Source organism: Rhamphochromis longiceps, linkage group LG4 (genome assembly GCF_057381845.1).
Source record: "Rhamphochromis longiceps isolate RC_006_pf linkage group LG4, R_longiceps_female_GT1.1, whole genome shotgun sequence".
NCBI lineage: Eukaryota > Metazoa > Chordata > Actinopteri > Cichliformes > Cichlidae > Rhamphochromis > Rhamphochromis longiceps.
Window position 1 is genome coordinate 25599096 of NC_140560.1, and position 19385 is coordinate 25618480.

A 19385-nucleotide genomic window follows, 5' to 3' on the forward strand; every position below is an offset into this window, starting at 1 on the left:
TTCAGGGTCACCTGATCCAGTCCTAACTATATGCTTTAGCAAAAAGGAAAGTTTCATGTCTAATCTAAAGCAGAGAGATGCATGCAGATAGATATATTCAGAGTGAGTATGAACAAAAGGAAACAAAAAGGTCATTAAAAAAGAAAGAAAGAAAAAAGAATAATGTTGTAATGGGTTGATAGGCGGGAGACCAACACAAATAGACATAAATATAGTAAAGACAAAAAAATGTTGCATATACATTTTTGAAGCTCCTCCTCTTGTTAGTTGTTTTATAAAATTGCTCCTGCAGCACCTCCCCTCTTCATCCAACAAAAGCAGTACAGTCCGTTTCACAGCTGCAATTCTATCTTTCATCAAACAGTGAGAACATGCTGGTGACTCTCTGTGCTCTCATCGCTGCTCTAACATGTAAACACTTTGACTTATATTGCACACATATATACTAATTTCAAAGTGTTTCTCTTGACTTCATGTCTTCTTGTTGTTTGCAGGTGTGAGTGGTGTGACGGTGCTGACACAGAAACCTCCTGTTCTATCAGTGAGGAAAGGAGAGACAGCCACCATGGACTGTAACCTGGGGACTGTTATTAATGATGCTCGTTGGTATAAACAGATTCCAGGAGAAGTTCCTCAGTTTGTGCTGAGGATGTATCATAGCTGGAGTTCTCCAGAATATGGATCTGGGTTCTCTGCTCCAAAATTCACATCCACTCATCAGTCAACAAAAGATTATCGTTTGATCATCAGCAATGTGGAGGAGGGAGACTCTGCAGTCTATTACTGCCATACATGGGACAGCTCTGTTAATGAGCATGTATCACAGTGATTTACATCATGACAAAAACCTCCTCACTGTTACTTCTGCTTTTTGAGATTTACACATCCTGATAACAAAGACATAAGTGAAAGCTCAGTGTACACTCACCACCCACAGAAATCAGTTTTTATTAACAAACATCAGAAAACAATAATGTTGTTTCACGATATGATTCACTAATACACACAAAAAAGTCAGTCATATATTGCTCTTATATTAGTTTTGATGAATCAGAAAATTTAAGAATTGAATTAAGTGCTGTCAGCATACTGTCTCACATATGAATACTTCATCAACATTTTCACTTGTTTTTCTGAAGGTTTTACTCCTGTTGCTTAAAATAACAAATAGTAACAAACAAGAAGAAATCAAATTTCACTGTTTGTTTATTTCAGTATCATTCTGTGACATCAAGCTCTAGGCAGTACATATTGGTTGATATTTTATATATCTATAATTATATTAATTTGACAATAAAATATGATAAATAACCTTTTAATTAAAAAGGTGCTGTTATTAAGAGAAACTCCAAAAGATTTCAGCGCTGTACTGAGCCCCCAATGTTTAAAGTCTTCCAGTGCACCTGAAACTCCTGTTTCAATGTTACCATTAGTCATAGTCACAGTAATGGCAGTATTACTTTTTTATATGAGTTTTACCAGCTTCCTTTTATTTCAGATATATAAACTTTACAAAAGAATGGTCCACACTAAGCAAAAGCTGAAATCTCTACTTGATTTCATTGAATGATAAATGTGAAGGCTCAATCTAGTGGCAGTGGTAAAAAGATATGTAGTTAAATCAGAAATGATAGATAATTTAATAGAATTTAATAAAGGAAACAATCCAGAAAGAAAGAGATAGAGAGAGAGAGCGAGAGAGAGAGAAAGTGAAAGTGAGAGAGAGAGAGAGAGAGAGAGAGAGATTCCCAGCTCCTCCTTCTCCTGGTTATATTAAATGGCTCAACCAGCACATTTTCTTCACATTTTATTGTCAATTCTCAGCTCACATCGACAACATGCTGCTGACTCTCTGTACTCTGATCACTGCATTAACATGTAAAGAGGACTTATGCATCCAATCAGACCTCAAGAAAGATTTATTAGTCTGTTTGTTTCTCTTGACTTCATGTCTTCTTGTTGTTTGCAGGTGTGAGTGGTGTGACGGTGCTGACACAGAAACCTCCTGTTCTATCAGTGAGGAAAGGAGAGACAGCCACCATGAACTGTAACCTGGGGACTGTTACTGGCAGTGCTGCTCGTTGGTATAAACAGATTCCAGGAGGAGTTCCTCAGTTTGTGCTGAGGATGTATCATGGCTGGAGTTCTCCAGAATATGGCTCTGGGTTCTCTGCTCCAAAATTCACATCCACTCATCAGTCAACAAAAGATTATCGTTTGATCATCAGCAATGTGGAGGAGGGAGACTCTGCAGTCTATTACTGCCATACATGGGACGGCTCTGTTAATGAGCATGTATCACAGTGATTTACAGTGTGACAAAAACCTCCTCACTGTTACTTCTGCTTTTTGAGATTTACACATACTGATAACAAAGACATAAGTGAAAGCTCAGTGTACACTCACCACCCACAGAAAGCATTTTTAAATAAATGCTATTTTTATTAACAAACATCAGAAAACAATAATGTTGATTCACGATATGATTCACTAATACACACAAAAAAGTCAGTCATATATTGCTCTTAAATTAGTTTTGATGAATCAGAAAATTTAAGAATTGAATTAAGTACTGTCAGCATACTGTCTCACATATGAATACTTCATCAACATTTTCACTTGTTTTTCTGAAGGTTTTACTCCTGTTGCTTAAAATAACAAATAGTAACAAACAAGAAGAAATCAAATTTCACTGTTTGTTTATTTCAGTATCATTCTGTGACATCAAGCTCTAGGCAGTACATATTGGTTGATATTTTATATATCTATAATTATATTAATTTGACAATAAAATATGATAAATTACCTTTTAATTAAAAAGGTGCTGTTATTAAGAGAAACTCCAAAAGATTTCAGCGCTGTACTGAGCCCCCAATGTTTAAAGTCTTCCAGTGCACCTGAAACTCCTGTTTCAATGTTACCATTAGTCATAGTCACAGTAATGGCAGTATTACTTTTTTATATGAGTTTTACCAGCTTCCTTTTATTTCAGATATATAAACTTTACAAAAGAATGGTCCACACTAAACAAAAGCTGAAATCTCTACTTGATTTCATTGAATGATAAATGTGAAGGCTCAATCTAGTGGCAGTGGTAAAAAGATATGTAGTTAAATCAGAAATGATAGATAATTTAATAGAATTTAATAAAGGAAACAATCCAGAAAGAAAGAGAGAGAGAGAGAGAGAGAGAGAGAGAGAGAGAGAGAGAGAGAGAGAGAGAGAGAGAGAGAGAGAGAGAGAGAGAGAGAGAGAGAGACTGTAACCTGGGGACTGTTACTGGCAGTAATGCTCGGTGGTATAAACAGATTCCAGGAGAAGTTCCTCAGTTTGTGCTGAGGTTTTATCATAGCTGGGGTTCTCCAACCTATGGCTCTGGGTTCTCTGCTCCAAAATTTACATCCACTCATCAGTCAATAACAGATTATCGTTTGATCATCAGCAATGTGGAGGAGGGAGACTCTGCAGTCTATTACTGTAAGACACATGACAACTCTGTTGATGAGTTCGTATCACAGTGATTTATACTGTGACAAAAACCTCCTCACTGTTACTTCTCCTTTTTGAGATTTTTACACATACTGATAACTAAGACAGTGTATACTCACCACCTAAAGAAAGTATGATTAAATAAATTGACAAACATCAGACTGCACTAACGTTGTTCCACCATATGATTAACTAATATATTTTATATGAACATTTTTTATGTCAGACATGTAAAAATGATTATGAACCAGAAACACTGATGATATGAGTTATAGTTATTGTTTTGAAGACTCATCTGAATAAACTAGTAATATAATGTGACTGACATTATAATGCTCAAATTTGAAGGTGGAAACACTTATATATTTCTCTTGCTTTTTATACTCACTGTCAACAGTTTCTAAGTTATCATATTTGCAAACAACCATTCATTCTTGTTTTTGTGATATTTAGTCAGTTATGAGATGTCACTACACGGTTTTGACAAATCTTCTTTTTACCTTAGAATTCCAAAATAATAAAGGATGGCTGAAATTACTTGACTGGCACATACTGAGAACCTTTCTGTCATGTGTGGCTGTGTGGCAGGCAGAATGAAGGATCCAAATTAATGAATCACAAGAAACCAATGAATGTACAGGGAGCACATAGGGTAATGATACAACAACTGCAATAAAAAACAACAACAACACAGGGTTTAAATATAACAGGGGGTAGCGAGGGAATGGGAAACAGGAGGGAAACACAGGTGGACTAATCTGACATAACAAGACGGGGAGGAAGCAAGACTGAAAACACTGAACGCAGGACATAAGACCGCCAAAGTAAAACAGGAAATACAAATAAGGCACGGAGACTTACAGACAGATAAGGAGACATGGCTGACAGGGAAAAGTGAACATGGAGCACAGAGAGAAGAGTAACTAAACATGAAAGGTGGAACACGGGGAAGGGAAGGTAACAGAAACCCAAGGACTATAACTAAGAATGTAACATAAGCAGAAAACAATAATGGGAATAAAACCATGAAAACCAACAAATCAAAACATAACTAATCAGAATCAGCATACTTTATTAATCCCTAGGGAAATTATGTAATTGTATAACTAATCAAACTAATCAAAAACACAACACGCTGGCTTCCAGACCCAGTAGCATGATACTTTCAGCTTTAAAATCTAACCATGATTGATTTTATATCTGAATGAAATCAGAAAGTTAAAGTGTGAGATAATAAATCTTATCCACTGCTTCAGCGTAGTCTTATGAATAACAAGTTACAAATGTACTGTGTGATGCAGATGTGGCTAAAGATATGACAAAAACAGCGTTGCTCACATCTCAATCTGATTTGGACTTATAAAAAGGAAAAAGACAAACAAACTTGAATGTGACAGTAAAGTAACAGCTCAGTCATTCAATGTGTAATGAAATATAAGCAGACTGATGAGGGGAAAATAAAGATGACAGTGAAAGTTGGCCTCAGCAGGATGTTTCAGTTCCTCTCCCCTCATCAGTGACAGTCAGGAGGTTTTTGTACAGCCATGTATACAAACTGAATCACTGTGGTATTCGGACAAGGCACCAAGCTGATTGTGACAAGTAAGTACTTTGAAACTGATTATAAAGTGGGAGAGATTTTCTTAATATTATTCAGTGTTTATGTTTTGATATCTTATGTTTCAGATTTTTAATCATTAATTATTAATATTCTAATGAGCCTTCAAATACAAGATTCTTCTTCAATTTGTTTCTTCAGAACTGAAAAAGCCTCTTAGATGAGGCTTGAAATGCTTGAATGCTGTTGAATGTAATTCTTTAACTTCGTGATTAGAGGCAGATATTTATCTCTGTCATTCCTATGAAGCAATAGTATTATTGAACTTTGATGAGACATTGTTTAAAGACAAAATGTGAGAATAATTCAGTCTTGATGAGTAGTAACTAATCTAAAAGTCAAATCTCAAAAAGGCAAAACACTAAATTAAAGTTAACATTCTGACCTTAATCTGGTTCAGTTTTAGAGCTAACTGTATTCTGTTTAACGTTTATCATAGATGGTATTGTTTCATTTCACACTAAAGAGTTTCAGACTAAAAAATTCTGACTGATGTAAATGTTTATGTGTTTGAAATGTAACATTTCTACTGCTTTAGATACTATTTATTTATAGTTTTACTGGAAGATATTAGTTATATTTTATAGTAAATTGCTTCATGATGATGTTGTAGGACATAACCTGAAATGGTTCTCTTGTTTGTGTGTTTGTACATGAAATCTCAGCTGCTATAAAGGACTGGTTCTAATTTAGCAGATGCGATATTTTTCATGGCTACAATAAGTTATCATTTATAATAACAGATAGATTATATTCATCCACTGCTGTCTCTTACACAGTTCTTTTCTTAAAAACTTTTCTAGTATTTAATTGTTTTATTTCAATGTTTCTGAACATCTTTCATGTATTTTCAGGCTCCAGCCTCTCTCCTCCTGTCCTGACAGTCTTCCCTCCGTCCAGTGCTGAGCTCCAGTCCGACACAGCTTCTCTGGTCTGTCTGTCCAGTCAGTCTGTGCCTTTTGTAGATGTGAGCTGGTTGGCTGCTGGGAGTCCAGTGAGCAGTGGGATCTCTACCAGCACTGCTGTTCAGAGACCAGACCAGACTTACCAGATCAGCAGCTCTCTGACCATCCAGACATCAGACTGGAACATGGATAAGATTTATACATGTAAAGTGTCTTTGGGCTCACAGACTTCAGAGAAAACCATCAAGAAGTCAGAATGTCCCACTGAGTAGTAGAAGGGTCAGAATCAGCATTTAACATCTATCTGGCTCTTTAATGCTCCTGGCATTTGTTTAGTGCTCATTTTCATGTTATAAAATACGAGCAGTTACTGTTGTGACTGTTTGATTTATGTGCTCTACTGGCCTTTGCTATATGTTTATTCAGCAAAATAATAATAAAAAAATATTGTAACAAAATGATTGATGTGTATCCTGCATTTCCTCTTTTTGTCATATTTTTTGTTCTAGTTTAACTTACCTGCAATAGTAAAGAGGTTTGAAAAAAGATGAATATTAAATGAAACTGAATTTTCTTTGACTGTCAGTGAGGCATCATCTATTTTACACCTCCTTCTCTCTATTTCCAGGATGCACCTGCAGGCTTCTTGTCTGTATTTAGAGTTTTATGCAAATCAAGTGGTGAGATTCTAAGTGTCAAGTAAGAGGGGACTGTCTCCGACTGAAAACATTCTCAAATGTAAATTTATTTTCATATAAAAACACTGCTTGACAGGCCTCATACTATGAAAATATTTTTTGTTGACTTTAAGCCAGGCTAATACACAAAAATAAAGCAGGCAGTAGTATCTTGCCCAAGGATATTTGGCATTAAGACTGGAGCAGACAGGGATCAAACCACCAATCTTCTGATTAGTAGCTGACCTGATCTACTTCCTATAGGAGACATTGTTGTGTATGTCTAACAAATATTTAGGACTGCCTTCTTGCATTAACACAATTTCTCCACAATTAGAAGCAGTCTGAATGATGCTGAAAAACCAGTTCATGCATTTATTACTTCTATGAAGGACTACTGTAATTCATTATTATCAGGCAGCCCTGAAAGCTCCCTGAAAATCCCTCAGCTGATCCAAAATGGATTTATTAGTATTGATAAGGGCTAGCGAGAGAGAGCATATTTCTCATATATTGCTTTACCTGTTTAATCCACAATCAAATTTAAAATACTTCTACTTGCATACAAGGTCCAAACAATTCAAGTCCTGTTTTTTTAAAGACCTCACAGCTTACAGGCTTACTTGTGGTTCCTAGGGTATTTAAAAGTAGAATGTGAGGCAGAGCCTTCAGCTTTCCCACCCCTCTTCTATTGAACCAGCTTCCAAATTGGATTCACAGACACCCACGCTAACTGTTTTTGATAAAGCAATAAAGCATAAGATCAGGGCTGGACCAGGTGACCCTGAATTCTCCAATAGTTATGCTTCAATAGACCTAAGTTGCTGAGGGCTTCTTATGATGTCTTTCTTCATTCCCCCTTTTTTTTACTCTCTGTGTTTATACGCCACATTGAATTTGATCTTTTTTGCTGTCTGCCTCCTCTCACCCCAACTGGTCGTAGCAGATGGCCACCCCTCACTGACCCTGGTTCTGTTGGAGGTTTCTTCGTTTTAAAAGTGTCATGGCACTGGGTCTTTAACACAGTGCTCATGTGTTTTTGAGTTTTGTTAATATTCCTTAATTTAGTGTCAGTCATGGTTTTAGTTCTCTCGATTGTTTTCTGCTTGTGCTATATTTAAAGTTCTAGTCTTTATGAAAACTGAATTGAATTAAAAGGTGATGATGTGAGGTTTAATGTGTGAATAATGTGTGTTTGTTCTGGTGCTTCTGTTTGAACTATAGGTAAACATGATTAAAAACTATGAAAACAAAATGAGACAAAATGCTTACAGTTTGATTGAAGCAAACTGATTAATGGAAAAATTATCTGTAAATTATACCAAGGCCTTCAGAAACAAAAAGGTTATAACACAAAGTCGATTAAAACAGCTGAGGATGATTGGCATTTTAAGTGGGCGACACATACATAGGCTTGTGTATTTATTTCCTCTATTTGTCTTACTTCTTTGCCATGTCCTCCCTCATGATGTTTAAAGAAAATGAAAGTTAAAAAAAAGAAAACAAAGGAGAAAATTTCAGATAAAAAAAAGCATTGTCACGGACAGTGTGGCAGACCGTGGGGGATGTGGGAAGGAGGACCCAGGCGCGGAGCTCTGTGTGCAACAGTGCGTTTATTTACAGTGTATGGAAAAAACAACAATAAATCCCCGTGCTCTCCCCTGACTCCCGTGTCGCGTCCTCCGTGAAAAGTCCGTGTCTTAGTGCTCTCCGCTCCCGTGTCTCAGCACTCCCCGTGCTGGCTGCTGTCTGGTGCTCCACACCTCTTCTGGGGAAAACAATAGAGGCAGGACACAATACTATAGCAGGCATGCACTCAAGGACTAAACCGAAACTGTATGACTAACGTGGAGTCTCATGCAATGGTCCAGCATCAGTGAGCGCTCCATCAGTCTCTTAAATAGCTCCCCCGACGAGCCTGATCAGCAGCAGGTGTGTGTGGGGCTTCAGGTGTGGCCAATCCTCTAGCAGGACCACACCCATCAGGCCTGCAGGTGCTTGACACATACAATAAGTGGAACACCGAACAAAAGCATAGAATAACAAATACATATACATAACACAATATAATTCATAACTGCTTGGGGACCCTGACAAGCATTCTGAAGTTCATTAACAAGAGATGTCACAAGTGCAGAAATTCAGCTTCAGCTTTATGTAGATTATTCTTGGATATTAAAGTTAATGAGAACTTTTGGGGCACTTTTCTTACTTTTCTTTTTTAATTGCCAAACCATTTGGTGACATGCAGCAAATCAAATGTCAGAAAATAAAGAATGCATTTGTTGTTTTTAAATCAGCAGTGCTTTTGGCTGCTACTGAAATCACAAGGTGTGGCCTAGCAATGAGCTCTGCTCGTTAGACTTGGCAGACTTTGATGCTGGATGTCCTTACTCACAAAACCCCCAAAGGGATTAATGTGCCGTCTAAAAGACAGTTGATGGTGACTTTTAAAAGAAAAGGAAATAATAAACAGCTTTGTGTTTGAATTGCCCACATAGAGAAAAGCAATAAGATGCAACAGTAAAAAGAAACCATAAAAGTCCTGAAAAAATACATATAATAATGACAAAAATGTCAAAAGTCAAAAAACTTCCAAAGCAAACCTGCATATGGCAGTGGGTCAGGTTATATAGGTTAAATCAGACAGATATAAATAGACATGGGCTTTATTATTACTACACTGGGGAGATTGACTTGTTACAGCAGCACAAAGGTCAGGAAGAAAAAGTGATAAGAAAAAGCACAGCAATGGACTTTCTTTAGTCTTTTTAATCAATACATAAAGGTAAGTTTGTACCAATGAAAGAGTATTCAGCTGACTGTTTCTGAATAACCAAATTTTAGTAATAAAACATTTCCAGTAAGCAGCTTCCATTTTATTTGACAGAGAGCTGGTACATCTTAATTTGCATGTGTAGTTATAAATAAAATTCTGAGACCTGCAGGTGCATACAAGGCAGGAAGAGAGGGAGGAGTTGAGAGTTGACGCATCACTAACTGAGTGTGAAGATTTATCTGTAATTCTCGAACCAACATTTCAAACCAGTGACACTTTTTCTCTCTGTACTCAGGTAAAATTATGAAGTGATGCTCTCTAGTGTACAAATGCCTCACAGCATGCATTTCAGAATGTCTTTATGTTTTATTTATAACGAAAAACATTAAAAAAATGATGTGCTTATAAATGGATCGTTTTCCTGTGTGTACCCCTCAGTGAAACGGTGAAATTTTTTTTTTTTATTTTAGAACAAGGAAACAGTGATTTTTAAACCGATGCTTTTATTGATTTAATGCATAACAACTGCAAATATCTGTTTATGAAAATGCAAATGAACAAATGATGTGAACCTTTTGCTTTATTCTGATTTCTAAAATATCAGCTTTGCAATAAGCAAACAGCACAAACAGTGAAAAAGCTGAATTTAAATGCATTAAAATTCTGATCCTCGACTATTCAGTGGAACATTCTGACTTCTTGATGGTTTTCTCTGAAGTCTGTGAGCCCAAAGACACTTTACATGTATAAATCTTATCCATGTTCCAGTCTGATGTCTGGATGGTCAGAGAGCTGCTGATTTGGTAAGTCTGGTCTGGTCTCTGAACAGCAGTGCTGGTAGAGATCCCACTGCTCACTGGACTCCCAGCAGCCAACCAGCTCACATCTGCAAAAGGCACAGACTGACTGGACAGACAGACCAGAGAAGCTGTGTCGGACTGGAGCTCAGCACTGGACGGAGGGAAGACTGTCAGGACAGGAGGAGAGAGGCTGGAGCCTGAAAATATATGAAAGATGAAAGATGTTAAGGAAAAATAGAACTGAAGTAATAAAAGTAGAAGTGGTGAAATCAACAAGATTTAATACAGAATAAAGATAAATCCCATAAAAATCAAACAATATAAACAGTTTTTCTGTAAAAAAAACAAATAAATAAACAGGTAATCACACATTTCCAACTGGTTTTAAAAACTGTCAAAAAATAAAACAAAACTAAATTAAGCCCTAATTTTACATTAAAGAGAATTTAATTTAATTCTGGAGGATATGTCAACAATCATATGCTATACAATGCAAGTCATTCCCTTCAATTTCAAAGGTGACAGGTTTAAACCTAGATATTTTAAAATTTTGTACTTTACATTAATGTTTAAATTAGGTAAAACTCTTAATGAGAAAAGACAACATAGACTTATGCATTCTTTAAAAATTAAAATGCTTTGAAAATAACAAGATTGAATGACAAAATCTTTCACTTTTTCAGTAAACAACATTTTTTTTAAATTGATTGAAAACATTTCTTGATTTTAATACAACTCATAATCATTTCTAACGTATAAAATACGAGTTGGCTCTGCATCAGATACTATAAATATATAAAAAAAGGATTATGAACAATAAAAAATATTAAATTAAGAACTTTTCAGTAAACTATTCGGAAATCTTCTAATGTTTCAGGATCAATTTAAACAGCACTTACTTGTCACAATCAGCTTGGTGCCTTGTCCGAATACCACAGTGATTCAGTTTGTATACATGGCTGTACAAAAACCTCCTGACTGTCACTGATGAGGGGAGAGGAACTGAAACATCCTGTTTAGGCCAACTTTCACTGTCAACATATCATGCGCCTCATCAGTCTGCTTATATTTCACAACAATGATATAATGTTTTCCAATATACTTTTTAATGATTAAAAATTCCTTAACCCTTTAAGACCTACCATAGAACCAAGTCTGCCAGAGCTTACTTTATATTTTTACATGCTGTAGTGCCATTTTTGGGAGCATTTCAAGTTGCTATACATCAACACAACTGTTATAGCCCATAGTTTTATTTTTGAGATACACCAATTTTTATATACTGCAGAAAAAACGAAAAACAATTCTATAATGCAAATTTGCAAAGAAAACAGCATATGCATCAAAATAACCTATTTCCAGCAGTGCAATTTGAGTTCTAAGCATCCCAGAAACTATTCAGAAAAGCATGAAGTTAAACATCCATCCATCCCTCTTCTTCCGCTTTATCCGGGGTCGGGTCGTGGGGGCAGCAGAGAAGCCCAAACCTCCCTCTCCCCAGCCACCTCCTCCAGCTTATCCGGGGGAACACCAAGGCGTTCCCTGGCCAGCCGAGAGAAATAATCTCTCCAGCCTCCTCCCGGTGGGACATGCCCGGAACACCAACCCCAGGAGGCACCCAGGAGGCATCCTTGTCAGATGCCCGAACCACCTCAGCTGGCTCCTTTCGATGTGGAGGAACAGCGGCTCTACTCTGAGCCCCTCCCGGATGGCTGAAATTCTCACCCTATTTCTAAGGGTGAGGCCAGGCACCCTTCGGAGGAAGCTCATTTCCGCCGCTTGTATCCGCGATCTCGTTCTTTCGGTCACTACCCACAGCTCGTGGCCATAGGTGAGGGTAGGGACGTAGATCAACCGGTAAATTGAGAGCTTCGCTTTTACACTCAGCTCCCTCTTCACCACGACGGACCGGTGCAGTGACCGCATCACTGTGGCTGCAGCACCAATCCGTCTGTCGATCTCCGGCTCCCTTCTCCCATCACTCGCGAACAAGACCCCGAGATACTTGAACTCCTCCACTTGGGGCAGGAACTCATCCCCGACCTGGAGTGGGCACTCCATTCTTTTCCAGCTGAGAACCATGGCCTCAGATTTGGAGGTGCTGATCCTCATTCTCGCTGGTTCACACTCGGCTGCGAACTGTTCCAGTGCGAGCTGGAGGCCTTCACCCGATGAAGCCAACAGAACCACATCATCCACGAAAAGTAGAGATGAGATTCTAAGGCCACAGAAGTGAAAGCCCTCCGCCACTTGGCTGCGCCTAGAAATCCTGTCCATAAAAATTATGAACAGAATCGGTGACAAAGGAGGCAAAGTCAAACATGACTTTTAAAAACACCAGTATATGCTTATAAGGCCTACAAGTAAAAAACTACATTTTCCGCAAAAATGATGTCACTTCCAGTTTCTGGCAGGTAATGGCGGACATGCGATAGTTCGTATTTCAATGTAGGAAGTGTTACGAACAGCTGATCGGATCGGCAAAGCGTGTTTCTGGAATATTATGTTTTTGTTCCTGCAAGCGCTTTTTATGCAATTTTTGCAAAGCTATATGTGGAAGGAAACCGTGACCTAGGGCAAGCTGATGGCATAAGATGTAACCTTACCTTTTTTTTTTAACCTCTGGCAGTTCACCACTACCATTTCAAGCAATTCATTGGAGTTGAGTGACTTAAATTGCAATAAATACCTGGAAAAATTGGGGTGTTCTAAAACTTTTGACTGGTAAAGGACTAATATTTTTACCAGTACCTTACTAATGCTTACTAATGTGTAATTATAATAATGCATGACCTAATTATGTTTTAGTGAAGTCTCTCTGTATCTATATGTATGGAGTTATTTCAATCTCAACTGTATTTACACTTAGTGTAGTAAATCACACCTTCAGTGTTACTAGTTCATGGTCATATTTTAAAGACCTGACTTACATAAATAATGTTATTGAAAAAAGGTAACAGAATGAAATCTCTAGTGTTCTTGTCTTCAATTTTCTAGATTTACTTTCTGGCTTATAAACGTCTAACATGAAGGTTTATTATATGGTACTAAATCTGTCTGAACTATTATAAACACCCAGATAGAGATGGATATCTTTCTTAGCAGCACCTTTGTTCTTGGCACACTTCAGCAACACAAGTTTCTTGTTAATGAGAGAAATGAGGGGAAACAAACTAGAAAGGTTAAAAAGAATTGTTATTACAGTTTCAAAAGCAAAAACATCAACATTTATATATGTAATGTTGGGATTCAGAGATTCTTTTGTTGATACCATGTGGTTTGCCTTATGAAGAATGTATTAATAACATGTTTCACAGTATAATTTATCAGTAATATTTCCTACAGGGTTTATATTGCATTGAATATGTCTGTCATCACATTGACCTTTCTATTTTTACAGGTTGAGTTCATTTTATACACAATGCATAAATGTGCTTGGTTAGAGTTGATGTTCCATTCTAGAAGGTTTTAAGCTTCACTGGTGAGAGTGTCCAGATGATACATGCTGAGGGGAGATGAGAACATAGCAGGTTAATTGCATGCACGCTTACAATACACATATTAATCAAGTAGCAGGTCTGAGGGAAGGCCTAACTGGCTTCTACTTCAGTTTGAGACTGGCTGCAAAAGTACTTTACTTAGTGATTAATGACAAGGGTCCATTATTAGCTCTCAGAGATGCTAAGACCTGAAGTTATTACCTTAAAAGGAAAGTAATGTAGAAAGGAGAAGTTATATGTCGGTGTAAGGTTATATGTACGTGATGTACCCTTGTTTGCACGAGTTGAACTTTTGCCCGTCTGTCACCAGGCATTTTTGAACTGTATTGACGTAGGTGTGATATTTTACCCTATAAAACCAGAACCCAGTGTATTCTTGTCAGAGCAACACATTCCGTATGCTGACGGTTGGTTGTTCTCCTGTGACAATCAAACTCATCGTTTGATTGCACTTTTCTGGGGTCTCCGTCGTTTGTTGTCTGGTCTAAAGTTGATCGATCTCGCAGCAGTAACCATGTCAAAATGAGATTAAGACAATTAAGACAAACATCATAAACACATCTCTATATGAAATGAGAATTTGCTTCTCCATTTAAAAATGTGTTTTTTTTTGATGAATCCAGTGTATATTTCTATTGATTTGTTCTGTCTGACAGATAGAATATGGTTACTGCCACATTTACTGCAGCTGGAATGTAACAATTAAACAATTATAACCATGAAAGAGCTGAGAGTATAGTCTATAAAATCTTTATTATTTAAAAATAACTTGCAAAAACATAAAACACCGTATGTTGGATAGTTTGGTTTATGTGTTTTTACATATTATAATTTGGGCCAATGTTAGTAAATGAGATGTATTTTTCAGTGCTTTTCTTTTTATACTTTTAATAATCAAGGTTAAAATGAATAAAAAAAACACCAACAACATTCCAGTGTTTAAAAACACAGTCTAAAGATAGTTCACTAGATATATATGTTATCTGCATATGAAAAAAAATAACACATTATTTGAAGGTGGTGGGATTTCAGTGTGTTTCTCGGATGTGTCTTTTTTTCAGCATGTGAAAGAGCATCAAAAAGCAGAAGTATCAGTGAGGAGGTTTTTGTCACAGTGTGAATCACTGTGATACCCCACTGTTAGCAGAGCCGTCCCATGTCTGACAGTAATAGACTGCAGAGTCTCCCTCCTCCACATTGTTGATGATCAAACGATAATCTGTTGTTGACTGATGAGTGGATGTGAATTTTGAAGAGGAGAATCCAGAGCCATAGGTTGGAGAACTATAGCCATGATAAAAATACAGCACAAACTGAGGACTTCCTCCTGGAATCTGTTTATGCCAGGCAGCAGCATAGTTAGTAACAGTCCCCAGGTTACAGTCCATGGTGGCTGTCTCTCCTTTCCTCACTGATAAAACAGGAGGTTTCTGTGTGAGCACCGTCACACCACTCACACCTGCAAACAACAAAAAGACATGGAGTCAAGAGAAACACACTGACATTTAACTGTAACATGAAGTCTATTCTTCAGTATATTTTAGACTTTACATGTTAGAGCAGTGATGAGAGCACAGAGAGTCACCAGCATGTTGTCTGAGTGGGCTGAGAACTGAGTGGAGAGACGATGGTGGAAGAGCTATTTAATACAACTAACAGGAGGAGGAGCATTGGAGTTTTCTTTTTTCCGCTTGCCTGTGTTATTAATATTAATAACAATAATAATATGTCTTGTATATATAGGTTTTTTTTTAATTATTTTGGAATGGTTAATAGCCATTCTTTTTCCATGGTTGGTTATATTTTATACTTTTAACTTGTATTGTATTTAAAAACTATAATTAGATTAGCATATTCTGAAGCAACATAAAGTTTACAATTTCAGCTTTAGCTCTGTAGAAAATCATTTTCACAGTAAGTTATTCTCTCACATGTCAAACTTTGCACAACAGTGGAATCATCTAATTAAACAACTAAATATCTGTAAGTAAGATGGGCCTGTTTAAAATGTGATGTATAAAAACAGTTTTTTAAAAACAGAAACAGTTTGCAGCTTGAAATTCCCACCCTGTGATAAACTATTAAGATTCAGCAGCAAAATAAAAATTATATAATTATCTCAAAATTTGTCACAGCAGTTGCATCATGATAGCTGACGGAGATGCTATCTCCTTCATTGTTACGAACAAACAGTTTAATCAAAATTAAAACTTGCTAAATAAAAAGTAATAAATAAAAAAAATTCTGATTGGTTATATTTAAATTTGGCTATTTTAAATTATATTTCAAAGTGTCATGTTTAGGCTGTGTGCAGGCCGGTTCGCCGGTTCGATCCCTGGCTCTCTGTCCTGGTCGCTGTGTCCTTGGGCAAGACACTTTACCCTACCGCCTACTGGTGTTGGCCAGAGGGGCCGATGGCGCAATATGGCAGCCTCGCTTCTGTCAGTCTGCCCCAGGGCAGCTGTGGCTACAACCGTAGCTTGCCTCCACCAGTGTGTGAATGCGAGAGTGAATGAATAGTGGCATTGTAAAGCGCTTTGGGTGCCTTGAAAAGCGCTATATAAATCCAATCCATTAATAATATTATTACAAAAACTGAAGGCTAGCTAAACTGGGCTGGCCAGCGGGCAGGTGGACGGACAGCATGGGAGAATGGAGATTGCGACACAGACCAAAGAAAACACAGGGCTTAATACAGAGATGGAGCCATCAGGGAATGGGAGACAGGAGGGAAACACAGCTGGGACAAATCAGGGCTAACAAGACAAGGGAAGCAAAACCAGATACATTAACATGCGACATGGACTTTCAAAGTAAAACAGGAAACATAACACAGACAAGTGGACTTGACAAGGGGATACAGCTGACAGGGGAGACAGAGCAACTATGGAACACAGAGACATAAACCATGAGGCAGAGAACTCCAACAAAGAAACCAAAAGACTAGAAATGATAAACAAAATCAAAATCAAAGCTCAATAGTAATGCAAAACTCAAAACTCCTGGTCGATGACCCAGGTACCCTAACACAAAGTTCCTCAACAAGTGATATTAAGTGCAAAATTTCAGCTTCAGCTCTCTGTATTTCAACATTTCTCATGAGGTTATGAATGAGACCTGAGAACTAAGACCTGCAGGTGCATGCTGGGCAGGAAGAGAACAAAAGCTTGGAACAAGTGAAAAGATCTGCCAATGGAACGAGTGTAAATTCTCTAGTTTCAAGATGCGCTGTCTAAAAAGGTGTTCCTATTCCTTACAGAAATATTTAAACCTCATTTCTCATTTGTGGGATAATAAAGGTTTATTCTATTCTATCTCAAAACTAAACAAAAAACTAAACATTTTAATGAATTGGTCTTCAGGCTGGGGAAATGATCATTTATCACAGAGATGAGGTGACTGACAGTCTATTCATGTTTTGACAAATATAAAATAGTTACATTGTCTTTTGCACGGTTGAGTGTGAATTATGAAAAATGCCCTAACTGTTTTGAGCAAAGCATGTAGACTGGTCAGAATGACCTTTCTGCTGTGAGAATTGCACCAAATTGATTGAGAGAAATTGAATTTTGATTTATCTGATAATGTGTGAATGTGTTTCATTGTTTTCCTTTTGATACTTTTAACTTAAGAAGGAAAAACTAGCAATCCAGTATTTAAAAACACATTATCTGAAGGTGGTGCGTTTTTATTTACGTGCGCTCAGAATAGTGGCACAAAAATAACACCATACGTTTTCTTTAGAATTTTCTTGATGAATCTATAATCTGTAAGGGAAAGCAGAAGCAGAAGTAATAATGAGGAGGTTTTTGTCACAGCCTGAATCACTGTGATACGGGTGCAGAAGCAGAGTCATCCCACGTCTGACAGTAATACACTGCAGAGTCTCCTGTCTCTGTTCGCTTGATAATGAACTGGTAATCAATATTTGATGAGGATTTAGAGTTGAATCTGTCTGAGGAGAATCCTGTTCCAAAGCTGAGTGAGCTGCTAGAATGAAGAAATCTTAGAACATACTAAGGAACCCCTCCAGGAACTTGCTTATACCAGTTAATATAATTCCTGTCATATCTCTCTATGTTGCAGTTGAGAACAACTTCTTGACCTGGAGAAACTGTGTGGACAGCAGGTGTCTGGGTCAAAACTATCACTGCATCACCATCTGCCAGGAAACACAGAAATAAATGAGTGAAAGATTTACCTCAAAATATACAAACTGTTATATAAATGAGAAGAAAATCTTACACGTTAGAGCAGTGATGAGAGCACAGAGGGTTCCCAACATGATGATATTAGGTGGTGAAACTGTCCAGCTGAAAGATGAGAGGTGCTGTAGTGAGAAGAGAAGAGATACTGAAGCTTATAAAGACACAGAGGAGCAGAAGTAAAAGAGGAGGAGATTCAGCAAAACAGCTTTTATTTATAGAAACTAAATTAAGTGATATAAATTACTGATAATTTCATACAGTGAACATAACTCTGAGTTTGATGCAGTCTTGTTTTATTTTGACTGAATTTTAGTTAAGCACGAGTTAGTGAAATTACTGAACTGTAATGCCAAATGAATTTGTGTAGTCTCATTTTTTTTCAATTTTGTCTTACTGTGGCTTGAAATCATATTCACAATTAGCATGTTTTTGATCAAATTCTAAGAAGCTTGGAAAGAAGATGACCTGGATGACTGAGAACCTTCACAGTTTTTGATCAGACATATGCTACAGTACAATAATAATAAAAGCTGATGATGTGAGGCTTTGTGTGTGAATAATGTGTGTGTATTCTGGGGCTTTCTTTATTTAAAGTGAAAATTTAAATGAAAATAAAAATACAATCAATAAAAATAACAGAACAATGTTTATAAACTAATTGTGTGAGACTCTGGACCAAAAAAAGCACAAGTTGCTAGCTTTGAGTTGCTAGATATTAGATATTATATTATTAGATATTAGTCATATTTCAATCACTCTGTCTTTATAGGGTGGTGAAAAATTTACATTCATTCATCCCAGAATTGAAGTGACTGACTTACTATTCATGTTTTGGCGAATGTGAAAAGGTTGTTGTTGTTTTAATTGTTGGGGTGTCCTGTGCACAGGTCTGTGTCATAAAAATGCCCTAACTGCTTGTCAGAACTGCATAATGAGTGTTATGATGATTCTGCTTTGAGAAATTTGCAAAAATTGACAGAGAAAAACTACAAAATATTATCTGCATAATGTGTTGCAGATAATGTAAACCCACCACTTTATCTTGGTGGGTTTATACTGAGTTTGCTTGATCTCTCTGTTATCAGGATGTGGAAGAGTGTCAAAAAGAAGATGAAGAGAAATAAAAAAGGAAGAAAGAATACCAAACGATAGGAGGGGGGGATCACTGTCCCTAAATATTGGATGTGTTTGTGTTTGTGCTTTAAGGCTCTACACCCCGGGGTTGCTTTGCTTTTGTTTGTGTTGATTGCTATGTGTTATTTTTGCTGTAAATGCACTGTTCTGCTGTTCATATGACAATGTTTAATAAACTCTGTTCTAAGTCTGTTCTGCTCTTTTCCAGAGAATCAGTATGAGTGATTTGATTTTAATTGGATTCAAAAGCTAGACGTCCACAGCGTTGGTGGGAT

The 19385-nt window shown here is 37.1% G+C and overlaps 1 protein-coding gene and 1 pseudogene across 2 annotated transcripts; one reads left to right on the forward strand and one right to left on the reverse strand.

The window, feature by feature from the left end:
- The first annotated feature begins 332 nt into the window (after nucleotides 1-332).
- On the forward strand, nucleotides 333-6645 carry LOC146671729 (immunoglobulin lambda-1 light chain-like). The gene is made up of 4 exons (XM_085405227.1): nucleotides 333-411; nucleotides 495-817; nucleotides 5058-5091; nucleotides 5962-6645. Exons 1-4 carry the CDS (start codon nucleotides 372-374, stop codon nucleotides 6282-6284), a joined length of 720 nt encoding a protein of 239 aa, XP_085261353.1. The 5' UTR covers nucleotides 333-371; the 3' UTR covers nucleotides 6285-6645.
- A 3320-nt stretch (nucleotides 6646-9965) lies between these two features.
- On the reverse strand, nucleotides 9966-15371 carry LOC146671730 (immunoglobulin lambda-1 light chain-like; annotated as a pseudogene). The gene is made up of 4 exons (XR_014911610.1): nucleotides 15320-15371; nucleotides 14907-15227; nucleotides 11168-11227; nucleotides 9966-10465 (listed from the first exon to the last, which is right to left on the reverse strand). The product of XR_014911610.1 is annotated as an immunoglobulin lambda-1 light chain-like (transcript).
- Between the last annotated feature and the right edge of the window lie 4014 nt (nucleotides 15372-19385).